The sequence below is a fragment of the Apteryx rowi genome, unplaced genomic scaffold (assembly GCF_003343035.1).
Source record: "Apteryx rowi isolate R43461 unplaced genomic scaffold, aptRow1 scaffold_79, whole genome shotgun sequence".
NCBI classification, from domain to species: Eukaryota; Metazoa; Chordata; class Aves; order Apterygiformes; family Apterygidae; genus Apteryx; species Apteryx rowi.
Genome location: NW_020451082.1, coordinates 467,549 through 482,548, shown reverse-complemented (window position 1 = coordinate 482,548; position 15,000 = coordinate 467,549). Strand labels below are relative to the sequence as shown.

Genomic DNA, 15,000 nt, shown 5'->3' with positions numbered 1-15,000 from the left:
CCAGGATGGAGAGCGAGTCTAATGATGTCGAGGGAGCAGTCTTGCTATGTGTACTTCCAAGTCAAACAATTTCTAAAGTGTGCACATATCAGTCCGTACCAGCACAGGTACAGTAATAACAGAGGATGATTCAGGGGAAGTATTTCTTCTGAGAAAACCTAACACAAAGCATGAACTAGATGTGCACAAACACCCCCTGCCCCCAAAAGCAAGGATAAGAACCAGACTTCAGCTGACAACAGGAACGAGTTCCATCATAAAAGGTGTGTTTCTGAGCCACAACACAACCTTCTTACAGATGATAGATGCTCCAGAAACTCCACGTACATCACCTTGAGCCCCTTCCTCACATGAGGAAGACTTGAGCCTGTGGGGTGTTGGGGCAAGCTTGCACCTAAACACGGATTGCCATATCCATGAGAGAAAAGACGTTATGTAGGAAACCTTACTGAGGGCAACCCCCTTCCAGTCTTTCCTTGCCCGTAAGACACTGCATCACGGCAGTGCTGGGGTCAAGCCAGAAGTAATGCARTGAGGCATCAAACCCCTTCTGAGGCTTGAGGGGAGGCTGGTGATATCGGGACTAGCCTCCCCTTGCATGCATCCCTGGGCTTGCAGAGGGCTTGAGGCCCCTACTAGGATGAAAGGAGCCATATGGCGGAGCCAGGGACMCCCCTTGAACGAATGGCCAGAACAGGATCCATCTATCCACTGGCCCTCTACAGTCCAGGGACTTGTACAATTTGTTGCTACAGGTACGGATTTGCTGCTGTTTCCAAGATAGCCCTGCCAGATTGGCACTGCCCTACAGCCGGTTTTCTTGGGTTCTGAAGGGCAGCGTGTGCAACACCTTCCTGGTGTCCTGGCTCCTCACACGTTTTTCCAGACCATCACCTCCCTTCCCACACATACACACACACACACACGCACACACGCGCACACGCACACACACACTCTTTTCCTGAGCATGGCGAGCTGCTGCGTGGGACCATCTTTGTGCTGCGAGTTGGTGTGGCAGCATATCAAGCAGGAGGCTTTGGCTTCTACACAGAATTTGGAGGCAGGTTTTGGAGTAAGTTGCTACACTTTTTGGCGCGAAAGCCATGGCAGCATATGGCCCAATGTTCTCAGTTTAAGTCTGACACTTAACATTATTTAACAGTTTCTGTGTTAGGTGCTTTATAAGGTAAAGGAAATTAACAATTTTCAGCTAATTAGATCACTCAATTGGCTGAACATCCTGGACACCTCTTAGAAAAAAATAGGTTGGCTCAGGCAATGGAAAGGCTAATGCCTCTTCCATTATCACTTATGAGGAGAGGGAAATAGTTGGAAAGGATGCTTTTATTTTAAAAACACAAATGAGAAATACCTCAACTGTTGGACACTTCAGTAAATACACTTTTCTCCCAACCATCTTTCTAGAGAGTGAGGTGTTAATTTGCCTGCTGCTATGCGTGCACTGATCCCCTTGACCACGACAGCAGCTCTCTGGTGCCACTGCGCTCTGCCTGTTTGCTGCCCTCGAGTTTGGTCTCACAACACTTGCTGTAGGGATGAACAAATATCACTGCAGTTAAGAAACACATTTTTTGGAAGGAGAAAAAGAGGGACAAGAAATTGGATGGCAGTTCAGTCCAGTCTGCTCTACCACTGTGACAGGCCTCAGAGTCACACGAAGAGCAGCCCACTCTTTTGGGGCAGCAGTAACAACACAGTGCTGAGCCTAGCATTTAGGAAAGTAAAGAGCATCAGCCCAAGCCAAGCTCAAAAGCGAAAAATTAGGCAAACAAGAGGTTTCTTATTGCATTTACTGTTACATTGGAGCTTTTTTACTCTTTGTAAGCTACCACTGAAACACAAAGCTGGAAAACACTTGCCCCTCAAATGATTTAAGAATGCATTTTAAAGTGTTTGTTTGAGATGAAGCTCAGATCCCTCATCTCTTGTGTAGGGTTTGGGGCACTAGTAATCTACTGCTGGCTTACTATTATCTCCTCCACCAAGCTCACAATAAGGAGAGAGAATAGCATGGCTCTTATAAGGAAAAAAATTGACAGAGGGGTTGCTGAGAGGTCTGATAATATCAGGGAAGTGAAAGTAGTAGTGCAGTGAAAATGGATACTGCGTGATACATTAGATTTAATCACTTGCATTTCAATTAAGCTTTTCCACAAATAAAGATTCTACAGTACTTTGCAGGCTCCCTACATGGCCAGCGCACCAAGTGCGCAGGCAGCGTCGCACGCCCCAGCTGGATGCACACAACAGCGCTTCCACAGCTTTTCCAGGCTGAAACTCCCCTCCGTCCTGTCCCACTGGGTCTGCCAGGACTCACTTCCCACTCAGTAGTAGGAGAGAGGCATCCCGTGGCATGTGATTCGCTGCCTTGCCGACACCCCTGGAGGGTCTCTGTCCTGGGACTGCTGTGCCCTTGGTTCAAAGCATGAGCATCACTGAAACACACGTGCAAGCACCATGACCTTAACGTGCCTGTTTTTAAGCAGAAAACTTGGTATGAATTTGGTGCAGAGCATGTTAACACTAAATAAAAAGACTTTTTGTTCACAATTTCTTTTGACTTTTGCACCTTGAAATTCAGTTCTCCCCTTTCCTCATCCTAAAAAATGATCAATAGCATTTTACTGGCGAGATGATTATCAAGTTTCCCTTTCTGCTTTCCTGATGAATTAGAACTGCATGAGATGTAGAGGCTTCTAATGGAAACTCTGATTGCCCTTAACGCTCTGCATTGCCAATGGCACTGCTGCAGTATGGAAAAATCACTAAGGTTCCTGCGGCTTATGATGGTTGGGGATTTAGTATGTGTTGGGGAATATAAGAAAGAATCACAGGAGGAGTTACTGTCACACCCAAGAAGCTGGCTCATTCAAAAACTGAAGGAGAAATAAAACTCATGCATGCAAGATAGTCTAACTTTAAGTCAGTTCCGTCATGGTGAAACGCAATCTGCTCCAAGAGGCTGCCTACGATGCCAAGTGGCACATTACGTACCCTGCTGCCAAATTCTGGCAGGTACCACATAGAGGCGCCCACAAAAAACCTGTCCAGAAAAGTGAGTATGAGGATGACCACCCAATTCTGGCTCTGCTGCAGGAACAGCGGAGAGGTTATTGCACAGGCTTCTGGACAGATTAGCCAGACAGGAATACACCATGTTACTCAGAAAGGCCAGGAGTGTAGCTTGGACTTTGAGGAGCAGGTACCCCTTTCACCAGCAGTAAGTCCCCTGCTCTTCTGTTTTATTTCCATGCCTAAGAGAACTGGTCAGGCAGAACCGGCTGGTTAGACCACAGATACACAAGAGAAGTGTTTTGTGCAGCTTATAGCGCATAGTGATTTTTTTTAATGTTCAGCAGAACTTGGCCCTGTAGATGAACCGTTAACACTATAGTAGAAGTAACAATTAAAGGCTTATATATCTAAAGTACTTCTTATAATATACACATAAAATCTCACAGCACTGAGTAAACATTTGTAATTGGTGTTGCTTGCTCTTGTTCACTCTTCCCACCTCTCTGCATTGCAGTCACCCTTGTCATCTGTGTCTGGCCCTTAAAAAGCTCTGACTGTTAATATAGTGTTTTTTCCTTATTCAATTTGTGTGTGTTGCGGTGGGGAGGGGGGAGTGAGGAGTGAGGTAGAGGAGAGGGATGGGAAGCAGGTGGTGTTTAATCAGTCTGGCAGGGAAATAGCCAGTCACTGGAGTCCTTTTGGGGGTGGTATGAAGGTAGTAAGCATGCCCTGTGGCATCACGATACCTCCTTTCCTCTTTGCCATCACAGAGGGTAGGGGCAGGGGAAGGAAACTGTGCATGGTTGTGCATGAGGGCATTGCGAATCCCATCCCAGGCTGCCCACTGATTAACTCTGATGAACCTCCTCCCAACATAACCAAGCATCTCTGGGCAGCCAGAGCCCATTGTGGTGGCATAAGCTGCTCCATCCACTCCACCCTGAACAGTGTGGCTGGTCAAACTTCCGTTATAAACCTCAGTGTGGGACATCCCTGTGACTGGTGAGCCTTGCAAGCCTGTGAGGTAAGAAGATATCTTCGGTCCTACTGGACTGAGCTGCCTCTTGTTTGATTCCTCTTTATCCCTTGCAGAAGGAAACGGTGCAATTCCAGACTGTGCTGGATGAGATAAGCTTGAGGCTGGGCCTCATCTGATGGAGCCAGCCCCCTCCTCAGCTGCATGAGATAAGTCATTTCAGCTTCTCCCTGAACATTGATATTTGGCAGTTAAAGAGCATTTCTTCCCTTCAGTGTTGACTTCCCTTCTCTCCTCTAAAAAGTTTCTGAAGACTACTGCTTTAAATGCATTTATGTGTCTATGTCACCACTTCCCCGAAAGTCCCAATCAATGCAGCTGTCTTTCTGCTTAGCAACAGAGTTCATGCCACTCTGGTCTGCTACTCTCAGTGTAGGCTCTCCATTAACTACAGAAGCAAGTTCAAGGCCACATCTTTGACATTTAAACTCTTTCAGTGGTCTGGGCTACTACCTGGCCATGTTTTCTTCTGATAGCACATTTCCACCAGAGCCTTGAAACCATCCCCCTCTGGAGGGCAGTTCGCGAGTCCCTCAGGTGGTACACTGAAATGAGGCAGAACTAGACTGCGTAACTTCACCGCTGCAGATAAGAACGATGAACCTTGCCCCTTCCAGGACTACAGGGAGAATTCAACTCCAACATRCTGATTACCCTCAGCCGGCTCCTCTGGCAGTCCTTCTCTCCCTCCACCTCCCACACTTTTGCTTTTACAGGTCAGGGAGACACTGGGTTCTTTTTCTGCACTAGAAAATGTGGCAATACTCTAGTACTGCCGGTGATGGGGTCCATGTAAATATGGAAATCGATCCAGTGCTCTGCTAAGGACTCTCTTGCTGTTGGACTGAACGATATCTCTTGACTTAACCTTCACGGATGTCTCTGCAGTAGTTCTGCCCCACCATTACTTCCTCATGGTCTCAACAGGAGGCCTTTACAGCTGAGACTCATCTTGCAAATTGACAGAATTTTGCCCCATAGATTTAAGTATCATTCAAAATAATGTTACTGTTGTGCTCTAAGCTAAAGTGAGAAAGCCCCTTGGTAAACTTGTGCGGCCCCTGCTTTTCCTCCCCAGTGATACCTGTTGTAAAAAAGGGCAGAACTCCAGAAAGCTGCATTAGAGAGCTGCACCAACACAGACAATGACGCTGCTAAGTCCCTCGTGTGGTTTCCAAATGTTATGAAAATTAGCTAAGCCACATTATCAGAGTCCGACTCTCGGTATTTTAAAATGTTTTGAAAATATCAAGAAAAGAGTGTTTTGCTTAAAGGTGACCTACTCAAAGTCTTAAAGGATGGGCAATCCTTTCTATATGACTTCTACTGAAGTCAGTAGAGACTGGCAAGATAGCCTTATAAAAATAAAAACAATGTCGCCTCTACCCCAAACCTATACACATTATAATTATGTGCTATGTGGCTCCAAACCCAGGTCTTCGTTCAATTTTTCTTTTTAAAACAAACAAATATTTTTTTTCAATTAATATTCAACAAATATTCACACACTTGACTGTATAATAATACAACAAAAGACAGCACTAGTTCTCTCACACCAGAACCTGAGAATCTGGCCCCAAATTTAGTTCAGCGTCATGTAAAACAAGCATGTAGTGAGGTGTGGAGAGAAAATTCTTACAAAGCTAGCAGCTAACCCACTAGTTTAGATCTCTCTGGTATGATACGTATGTAGAACAGCTAGATAAAGTTTAGAAGATCAAAAATTTTTCCTGAATTTTCACAGTACAGAATGTTTCACATATTCTAATGTGAAAAAGAAGTAAGAACACACTGCATATGAGAATTTTCAATCAATTAGGTCTTGCTCAGAAAACACCCTTCTCATTCACGAGACACTGCTGCTTTCCAAAAGTTCTGAATGAAAAATTTAGCTATATCATCTAAAAGAAATGAAGAAAGTCTGAAAGAAACATGTGCACTAAATGGATGAGAGAATTCACTGGTTTGGGCTTTTTTTTGTTTTTGTTTTTTGTTTTGGGTATTTTTTTTGCAAACACCAAGTTTTAAAATGTTCCTACTCATTGTAACTGGCTAGCCTAAGGAACTCTTTCTATGCAGGATGAAAGAAAAAGCATTTAAGCTTATGAGAGAAAAGACTGGGCTAACATGGGTTAAAATTCACCTTGCTTCTCACTCCTCATCTAGGATTTTTTTTGGAGAACGATGGACATCTGGAAATCAGTTTTACACAGAAAAATAGAAAACAGGGAAGAACTAGGAAGATGAATAAAGGCTCATCACAGACACAAAAGAACAGAGCAAAAAGAAGCTTGGATTTGGGTATTCTTGTCTGGCAAGGAGGCAGGCAGTAAGGCTAATGAAGCATTTGCGATATGGGACGTATGCCAGCGTAACAAAGAAGATGTGCATCAGCTCTGCAGATGTGCCAAAGCCCCCAGAGCAAAATAATGACATAATCACCATCAGTGTCACAGACCAGACTGTACACAAGGTGACATGGGAGAGAATAAATAAGAGTCTTTAGAGGCCTGTAGTACACACACGGGAAGGAATAGCCATTCCTCACAACTGCCACAAGAGAATGGCGAGATGTTGGGTATAATGTGTGCAGCTAGCAAAAGAAATCTTGAATTGTGCAAGGCTAACACACTATAAATTGGTGCTTTTCTCAATCTCCAGTTGACGTTTCAATTCCCACCACCCCTTGYTGAATGCAAAATGAAATGGCAGTAGGAGTCAGAAGAGTTTGCCAAGTTTTGTTTTGTTTTTGTTGGGGGGTTTCTGGAAGGGGGTTGTTTTGTTTTAGAGGAGGATGGTGCAATAAGGATAAGGACCAGTAAATAATTGTAAAAAAAACTCAAAGCAAAACACACCACACCACTGCACACACACGCGCATGCACAGAAACCCTGTACTATTCAGCTGGAACAATCCTAGAATTACCCCAAAGCAAAATTAGAAACAACCAAGGACAGATTTTGCTTTTTGGGGGGTTGTGTTTTCTGGTTTACTGCTATTCATGAACTAAACTAGGAAAAATCCCACTAAAATATTTTTCTATGCTAAAAGACAAGATTAGTATTTTATTGATCAGTAATAAAACACCGCTTAGGGCAATTTAGTACTTAACATGTTATTTGCGGTGGGGAGTAATCTGAAAAGCTCTGAGTAGCCTTAAATCATTTAACAACAGCTCTTCCTGCATAAAAGCAAGTGTTTGTCTCAGTACAGCTCTGTGATTTTGTGGTATATTTTTTTACATGACTTTTTAGAGGGGTCAATTTTTAGAGGGAACATCTGTTTGATAAAGTAAAACAACACTAATAGTAATCCACGGGCCTAACCGGCAAAACTGTGGCAGAGGAGGAGATATATTCAAGGCGCCAACAGGACTCGCACAGAAGGAACACTCAAGTATGTAATTGTTTGCAGGATCAGGCCCTACCAGAGGAGCTCAGAAGAACAAAGCACTTGGCTTCAGCAGTGTCCCTTTTCATTGCTTCTAATGAAAGATTCATAAGAATAACTTTAATTTTTTATGATCTTTTTTTTTGCATTACTGTATTAGCTGCATCTACTTTGTATGTAATTTCTTCTTAAATACAGAAAACCTGCTTCAAAATGCCAGGCATAACAACTTAATCAGTACAATAATTGATCCTGATTGTTGTTCCAGTCCTTCTTAACATTAAGGAAGYGAGATGGAGCCCAGAAAATGTTTTATATGATTATTCCTTTTCATTTCAAAGTGATGTATCTATGAAGAATACAGGTAAAGGTCGGGAGTGGAGGTTTCTTTTTTTTTTTTTTAAGATTTAAAAAAAAAATCACTAAAACCTCCCTAATTTGCTAGTTAAACCGTTCAGTGGAAGAATGATTGTATTTGTCTTTTTTGGCTTCGCCCAATTAATTGGAGCAGTAACATAATGATTGTTAATAAACAGCCCTAATTTGACTATACTTCTTGCATATCTACTAACTGCACCATATCTTTGTTTAGCATATTATCAGGGAAAACAAGGAAGCATGTATATAATTTTGTTCTGTTGTATATGAAGTTTAATAATTACGCCACAGAGGATTCTAAATTAATCACAGAAGGCACAACAATATTAATAATCTGTTTAGCAAACTCCAGCTTCTTTGCACTTTGATGTTATGAGCAGAGGCTGTATGAAATGTGGCAGTTTTTTAAATTGGGCAAGTGTTTGTTTCTGTTAAAGCTTATACCAATGTTTCCTTTTATGCTTTTTCTATTATGCACCTTGCTTCCTCTCAAAGAAACCAACAGACAAACCAATSCTTATTTGGGTGTGCTCTGACGAAAGCTTACAGATCGAATTTTTCATTTATTTACCAAAGTTTCATTGCAGGAATTTTTAATGATTATAGAATTATTTTAATTTATTTTTCCTGGATGAAAGAGAAGGAGTTCTGAGAAAGTTTTAAATTAGCTAAATAGATCTGTGTAGCCCAGATGAAAAAAGGTTGTTAGAACTTTTCTGGCCATTTAATCCATAGATGGCTGCACACAATGATCCGTTCCACAGAAAGCTACAGCCACCACCAGCAGCTGTTAGAAGAGAGCTTGCTCTCTGCTCCTATTGATAACCCTTTGTGGAATGAAGAAAAAGAGCTGAGGGAAGGAGAACTGAATGTCAGACAATAGACATCGCTACACACACTGTCTCTGAACTTTCCTCATCTCTGAAGGACAATTAATTATGAAGGCCTTTGGGGTAGGTCGAAGCAAGGGAAAACCTACTGCTGGCCCAGCACTCCAGCCGCTATCTCTGTGTTTGTTAAATGGTCGTGCCTGTTGGGGAACCAGAGTAGCAGCCACCAAAATAGCCAATAGATCATTTAGGAAAAAAGAGCAAAAGATTTTTTTATGTGTGCCTGTCCTTGTATAATTCTATTCTCACTGTGAAATCATCCATACACAAAACACAAGGACAATTTTTTTTTTTTTTTTTTTTTTTTTTTAAGAAGAGCCACAGGGTAGGTTACAGTCAGAAACGGCCTCTCAGTGGTGTGTTAAAAAGGATGGTCTTTTCACCAAATCATTTCACAGAGGCAAAACAGACAAACACAAAGAGTTGAGACTTTTTCTCCTACATTAAATAGAGTAACTGATAAGGTCAGACATATGATACCTAAAGACATGAATCTGTGAACTCTTGAAGTCAAAGGACTTCTCTGTGCAAAGGAACAATCTTTCAAAGGAAATAGATCATAGAACTCCACTGAATCCCCTTTAAACTTTATGAAGCAGGAGGAGAAAAAGCTCTAAGTAGGGAAGCCTGACAGAAGAGCCTTGAACTATTTTCTGAAGGAAAGATGAGACCCTCCCTAGGCTGCCACAAAACATCTTTTTTTTTCTAAAGGCTCTTCTGAACTTTGATATGTGCCAAGACACCGCTATTGAAAGCTGTATAATTATGTGCTATAGCCACTGTAGAAAATGCTTTGTTCACCACAACAAAGAACAATAAGCAAAGTAAAGTGACATTACACTGTATCTTTTTCTTTAAGAATGTTGAGAAAGGTCATGGTACGTTATAACTAATAAAGCTGTTGAGTAAGGAAGTTTAAAGTTGATCTTGCTGTGCTTAAATGTAACCCAATGACAAAAAGACAGAGGGAACTAAAATTGTAATGACATTAAAAAATAGATCATATATCAATGTGCCAACTTCATTATACAAACACCTTGAATCCAAAGGACACAAACATAAAAACCAAGTGTAGTTTTGCAGCAGTATTCCACTTGTGATTCTCTCTCTAACAGCTTCAAACTACAACCTGCAGTTCAACTAACTGCAAAAACTGATTAACAAGCATTAATTGAGACATGCAATGCATGAACCTTCTCCTGAAAGCTGTGGATTTTGTTACTTGATTTACAAATCAGGTTCATTTCCTGTGTAGTTTTCAAGGAAAGCTTTGCTCTTTCACAAGAGAGTATCTTCAAAATTTTTAGAAAACAAAAGACAGAATATGCCTGAGGGCATCAATTACATTTCTTGCAACCAAGATTTTTAAGTGAAAAAGAAATTCCACCCAGGCATATATGTTTCAGTTTTTCCTTTAGCAGAATGATGACAGCAAGGCATCTTTTCACCTGTGTTTGCTATTCTCAAATTGCAAAATCAGTTTCATTTTCCTTGCTGCAGACCATAAGACAACCCAACTTTTTCTTTAAGAAGGCTGAGAACAACATTGAAACACTGTAACAATAAAGCCCTTGAACGAGGAAGTATACAGCCCAAGAAAAAAAGGCAGGGAATATAATACTAAAATAAACAACTGTCCCACTAGACTGTACCTGCTTCCGGTACCATGAAAAGAGCACAGACTGCCACAGCAGAACATTTTGCACAGGCTGAACCTACTATCTCTGAGATGGAACTTAGCAAATTATTCACTTGATTTTCACTTCTGTTAAGGCCACTGAACACTGCTCTCATTGTATAAAGCAATTTTAGAGTGGTTATAAATTCTACTTTACAGTTCCTATATATCACAAAAACATGTTAAGTGGCCTTAGTTTAAATAAGCAGGTTCAAAGGCTCTAATTCTCCTTTGATGAACACCAATTGAGTTCAAGATGAATCCTGCAGATGAAACTAGCGAAGAATAGGGGTTCCTAGAATAAGCACACGAGTGCCCAGAATTTTCAAAGGCCATAATTTAGGATGTCTTAATTTTTGGATGCACTGTTGGGCACACTTCATCTTCAGGGAATGGACCATCGAGGACTTACTGACAAAGTGGCTCTTATTAACAGACCTCCAGTTGAGCATTCCAAAATGGAATCAGTCTAAAAACATCATCACTTCTAAAAATTTTGGCAGCCAGCATTCCTGTCAAGTGTTTGTAGGTCGCTTACATGACCGAGTTATTATTTGGAGTTTATAGGTGGTGTTATTTGAATTGTTTTACATAATCTCATTGATTTTTGTGGGACTAATTCAAAGTGCCTTAAGTTAAACATTCTGCTAAGATTTGAGTACAACTGGTCTTAATTAAGTTTTTCCACAGGGTTACGGTCTTCTCCTGCCAAAAATAGAGCAAACTTCTTAAAAATTGTTTTCTCCCCACACTAAACAATGGCACGTGCCATAACTAGTGCTATGAAAAGAGGCAATCATCGCGTCAGGCCTCACAGTACCAAAACTGCGTACCGTCTATTTGTGAAAATAATGCAGCTTGGCAGACGTTTCACTATTGTGATCAATCTCAGTAACTACGTCTGCGAAATCGGGTGAGTTCCTGTGAAACAGCAGGCAGGCTGAGCGCAGAAAGATGGTGTGTGCAGCCGCTCACTTTGGTGCTTATTTGCTCGCTACGCACAGGAGCATGGCAAATGTAAGGAGTAGGTGGGAGGGCATCAAGCAAAACCCCCAGGACAGAGGGAGGGACCCTGAGACTTCAGAACTAGGAACGAGCCTTTAAATGCCCACAAGAAACAGAACGCAGCATCTTGCAGAGAATCACTAATACATGGAGAACGAGGATAATGAAAAAAAATGCCAGGGAGCAAGAATGGTAGAGGAGTGCGAGCCAAAGCAAGGCTAAAATCCAGGTATTGTCCTCAGGCCAATTTCTTTTGCTTGTTGTAAGTAAATAAAAATAAAAAAATCTTATTTATGGTTTTTAACCATATTTTTATTTTAACTCACAGCTTGGTGTCTCCCTTGCTTGAAAACATCCTGTCACACTCGCAACTGTGAGCTCTGATGATCTCTATTAGGATGGATTTTGAAAGACAGTTAAGAAATGGTTTGGGATTTTTTTTYCCTCTTTTTATGCATAGCAACAATACCTGACTTTAATTATTGCAGCTGACATTCAAAAGCTTATGGCAACACCACAGATGAGACAGATATCAAGTGGCACAGCAAGCTGTCCTCTCTTTCCGACCAGCTTCGGCATTTGTGCTGGGACACTGACATTTGCGGCTTGCACTCACCAGGATATAACCCACCTTCTCCCTCCCTGAAAGAACTGTCCCAGAATAGAGAAGCATCTTCACCTTTTGCAAAAAAAATACTTTTGTCTCCCTCTCCCCTTAGGAAAAACAGTTTCAAATTGCTTGTTCTGTGCAGCTACACTCAGCACAGGTTTTTTCAGCTGACCTTACAGCAAAAGAAAGACACAGGGAACCAACTACACGCACATACACACACGTGCACACACACACATGCAAAGTCGCTTCATGCTGAAGGAGGTGTTGTATCTATCTCTGGCTCACAGCCACAAGGGTACAACGGCAAAGCTAAAAATGATAGGACATGTAGTTTGTTAAACATCTTATTCGACTTTGCTAAAAGCTGTCAGTTCCAATACACTAGGAAAGGAACAGAGTATCACAGTTTCCTGAGCAGATCAGTGGCACAGCCTGATATGGACCAAATGCACATTTTAGCTTTATCCCATTTTCTTAATAGTCAATTTAGGAGTATTAAAATATATGCATGAATTTTGCTCAACAAGAGATAAAGGAGGAGTGCTTAGGAATAGTAGCGTAGGTGATTTAAGAGAAACAGCACATCAGACTAATCAGAAGATCAGCAATGCATCACTGAAGTATRAGGGGAAGGAACTTTGATGACACTAAATATGGCAAATGCTCAGTTTGCTAAATCCCTTTGGATCCAATTTCAACATTACAGTACTCATCATTTTTGCTTTCCAGCTTGTGGGGGTGGGGCTGGGCATTTATCGGGAAAAGTTACATTGGCTACATTAAAAACCGTACCGTACAGTTTAATGATCTCTTAACTGATGGATCTTCAGTGCAAAAATAAGATTTAAAGCTCTAGGAAATTCTCATTACACTAGATAACACAAGAAAGGCTGTGTGAAAGAATTTGAAAATCATAGCTATTTATATATGTATATATTAGCATATAGACATTTATAGCATATATATATGTACACACATTTGAAAGGCTTTTCCTTCATACATGGGGAAAGCAGCAAGGGACTCCTTTTCTAACAGTTACCAGACTGCTTTGCTGAGGAGACTGCAATCACTAGCAGTGCTAAACATCTGAGACTTACATTTTCTAACTTACTTGAAAATACCTGTATGTTCCCCACATTTCTTCACTGAAGTAATTCATTTACATTAACATTGCAACTAACATTCTGAAAAGGAGTAATAAGTGTCCCAAATCATTAGGGATGCTAGAATTTTTGAGAGCAAAGAACATTTCAACCTATCTTCTGCAAACAGAAAAAAGTTTAATTAAAAAAAAAAAAGTTTCAGGGAAAGTAAATTCATTTTGACAGAAAAAAGTTAGCAATGCTTATCTCCTTGTGTATTTCCCTTTCTTTTCCTGTATCTACCTATTGTTTCTCACCATATACTTAGAGTTACCTCCCAGGGGCAGGGACTCTCCTAACTCGCGTGTGTGAAAGTACACAACAGGGCCTTGATCCCTCGCAAGGGCCTGGGGCTGCTACGGCACACCACACATTAAGTCTAGATATCGTTGTCAGACACAATGAATGGTAAATCCCTCAGGGAACATCCTCTTCTCCCCTCTTTCTTCATCTGTCTTTTTCGTACAGCCATTCTCCTAGAAAATGCTGCATGCCCAGAAGATGGGAAATGAGCTGACAAAGTCTTTGCTTAGAGACTTTTTTGCATTATCTGAACATTATCTGAGCGCAGTGAGCRCTGCTAAAACTTCCCCGGACGGATTTTGGGCAGGAAACCACCCTCCTTGTGCTGACAAATGTCACTTTCGCTACAGGACTGGGCTCGCTATGCTACTTCACAGCAAGTGAAAGGTGCACACCGACACACACAGAAAATAATAACAACACTGCCACTGTCCCACTATACTTCACCAAGAGATGGGATTCCTCAAGCCTCCCCCTCACACCCCCCCTTTTCGAATGCATCATTACATCTGACTACCTGAACAATGCAAAATGCCATCCTCAGCACTGAGACACACTCTCCCGTGGCATCACCGGGGCTCAGCATGTTAAYGATAACAATAGTCTGCTGAGCTACCAGTTGGCCTGTAAACAAGAATCTTAATCAAAGCCACGAACCCGTTACAACAGAAAACAGGGAGCATTTACTTCTAGTAGTCGTTTCATCCTGCAGTTTGACAAAGCAAATGCATTTCAGTTCTGTAAATCAAATGAAGGAATGCAGAGAAAGGTACTGTAAGCATCTGGTCACACAATCATGGAGCTTTACAGAGCCATGAAATGACTTCTTTGCTAYGGTCCTTTCTAATGGAAACTTCAAAAAGTTGAAGTTAAGAAACTTACCAAAAAAGTGAAAACTTTTATCTCTTGTCAAGTCCTAGCTAGGCTTAAGACTCCAACTACCATAGCTAAAAAGATTAATTAGCGTCATTCAGAGATGTGGAACGCACAGATTCCACCGGTCACTAAGACGATGAAAAGGTACATTATTTTAAACGTTGCCCGAACTACAGAGCTGCTCACGCACACAGAAACAAAGATCAGTGCCTACCTCAAAATCATTTGCTTTATTGTAGTGCATGTTCAGGGCCCTGTAGAGCTCACAGTCTCTGGTTATAGACAGCTCCTCAGTGCTTGTGACCCCGTCGTTGATGGCTTGCCGTGCATACTTCTCCATCTGAATGTAGTAAAACTCACGGAAATTGCTAAACCACTTGATGAGCTGAGAGGTAATGCATCTGTTGAACTGTTAAATTTAAACAGTAAGAAGGATAAGAGCACTGACATTCCTTCCCCCCAGCCCCATTTCTGTTAAAAAGCATTCTTTCCTCCCTTCCCCTCCACCCTTCAAACTCCAATTTCAGTGTTTCTAGTGCTGAGGGGGGGGATGGAAGAAGCAGCAGGCAGATTATGCAAGTATTTTGGATGAGGGGAAAATATATATGGCCAAAAAATTCTGGGGCAAATAACTAAAGGGCAATGATACTACA

At 41.6% G+C, this 15,000-nt stretch overlaps 1 protein-coding gene across 1 annotated transcript in view; it reads right to left on the bottom strand.

Moving 5' to 3' along the window:
• The window catches only part of PROX1 (prospero homeobox 1), a 45,390-nt gene that overhangs the window by 8,947 nt on the left and 21,443 nt on the right, over positions 1-15,000 (bottom strand). The window contains exon 4 of the mRNA XM_026088838.1: positions 14,562-14,756. Within this exon, the coding sequence (XP_025944623.1) occupies positions 14,562-14,756 (195 nt within the window). The remainder of the gene's footprint in view (positions 1-14,561; positions 14,757-15,000) is intronic.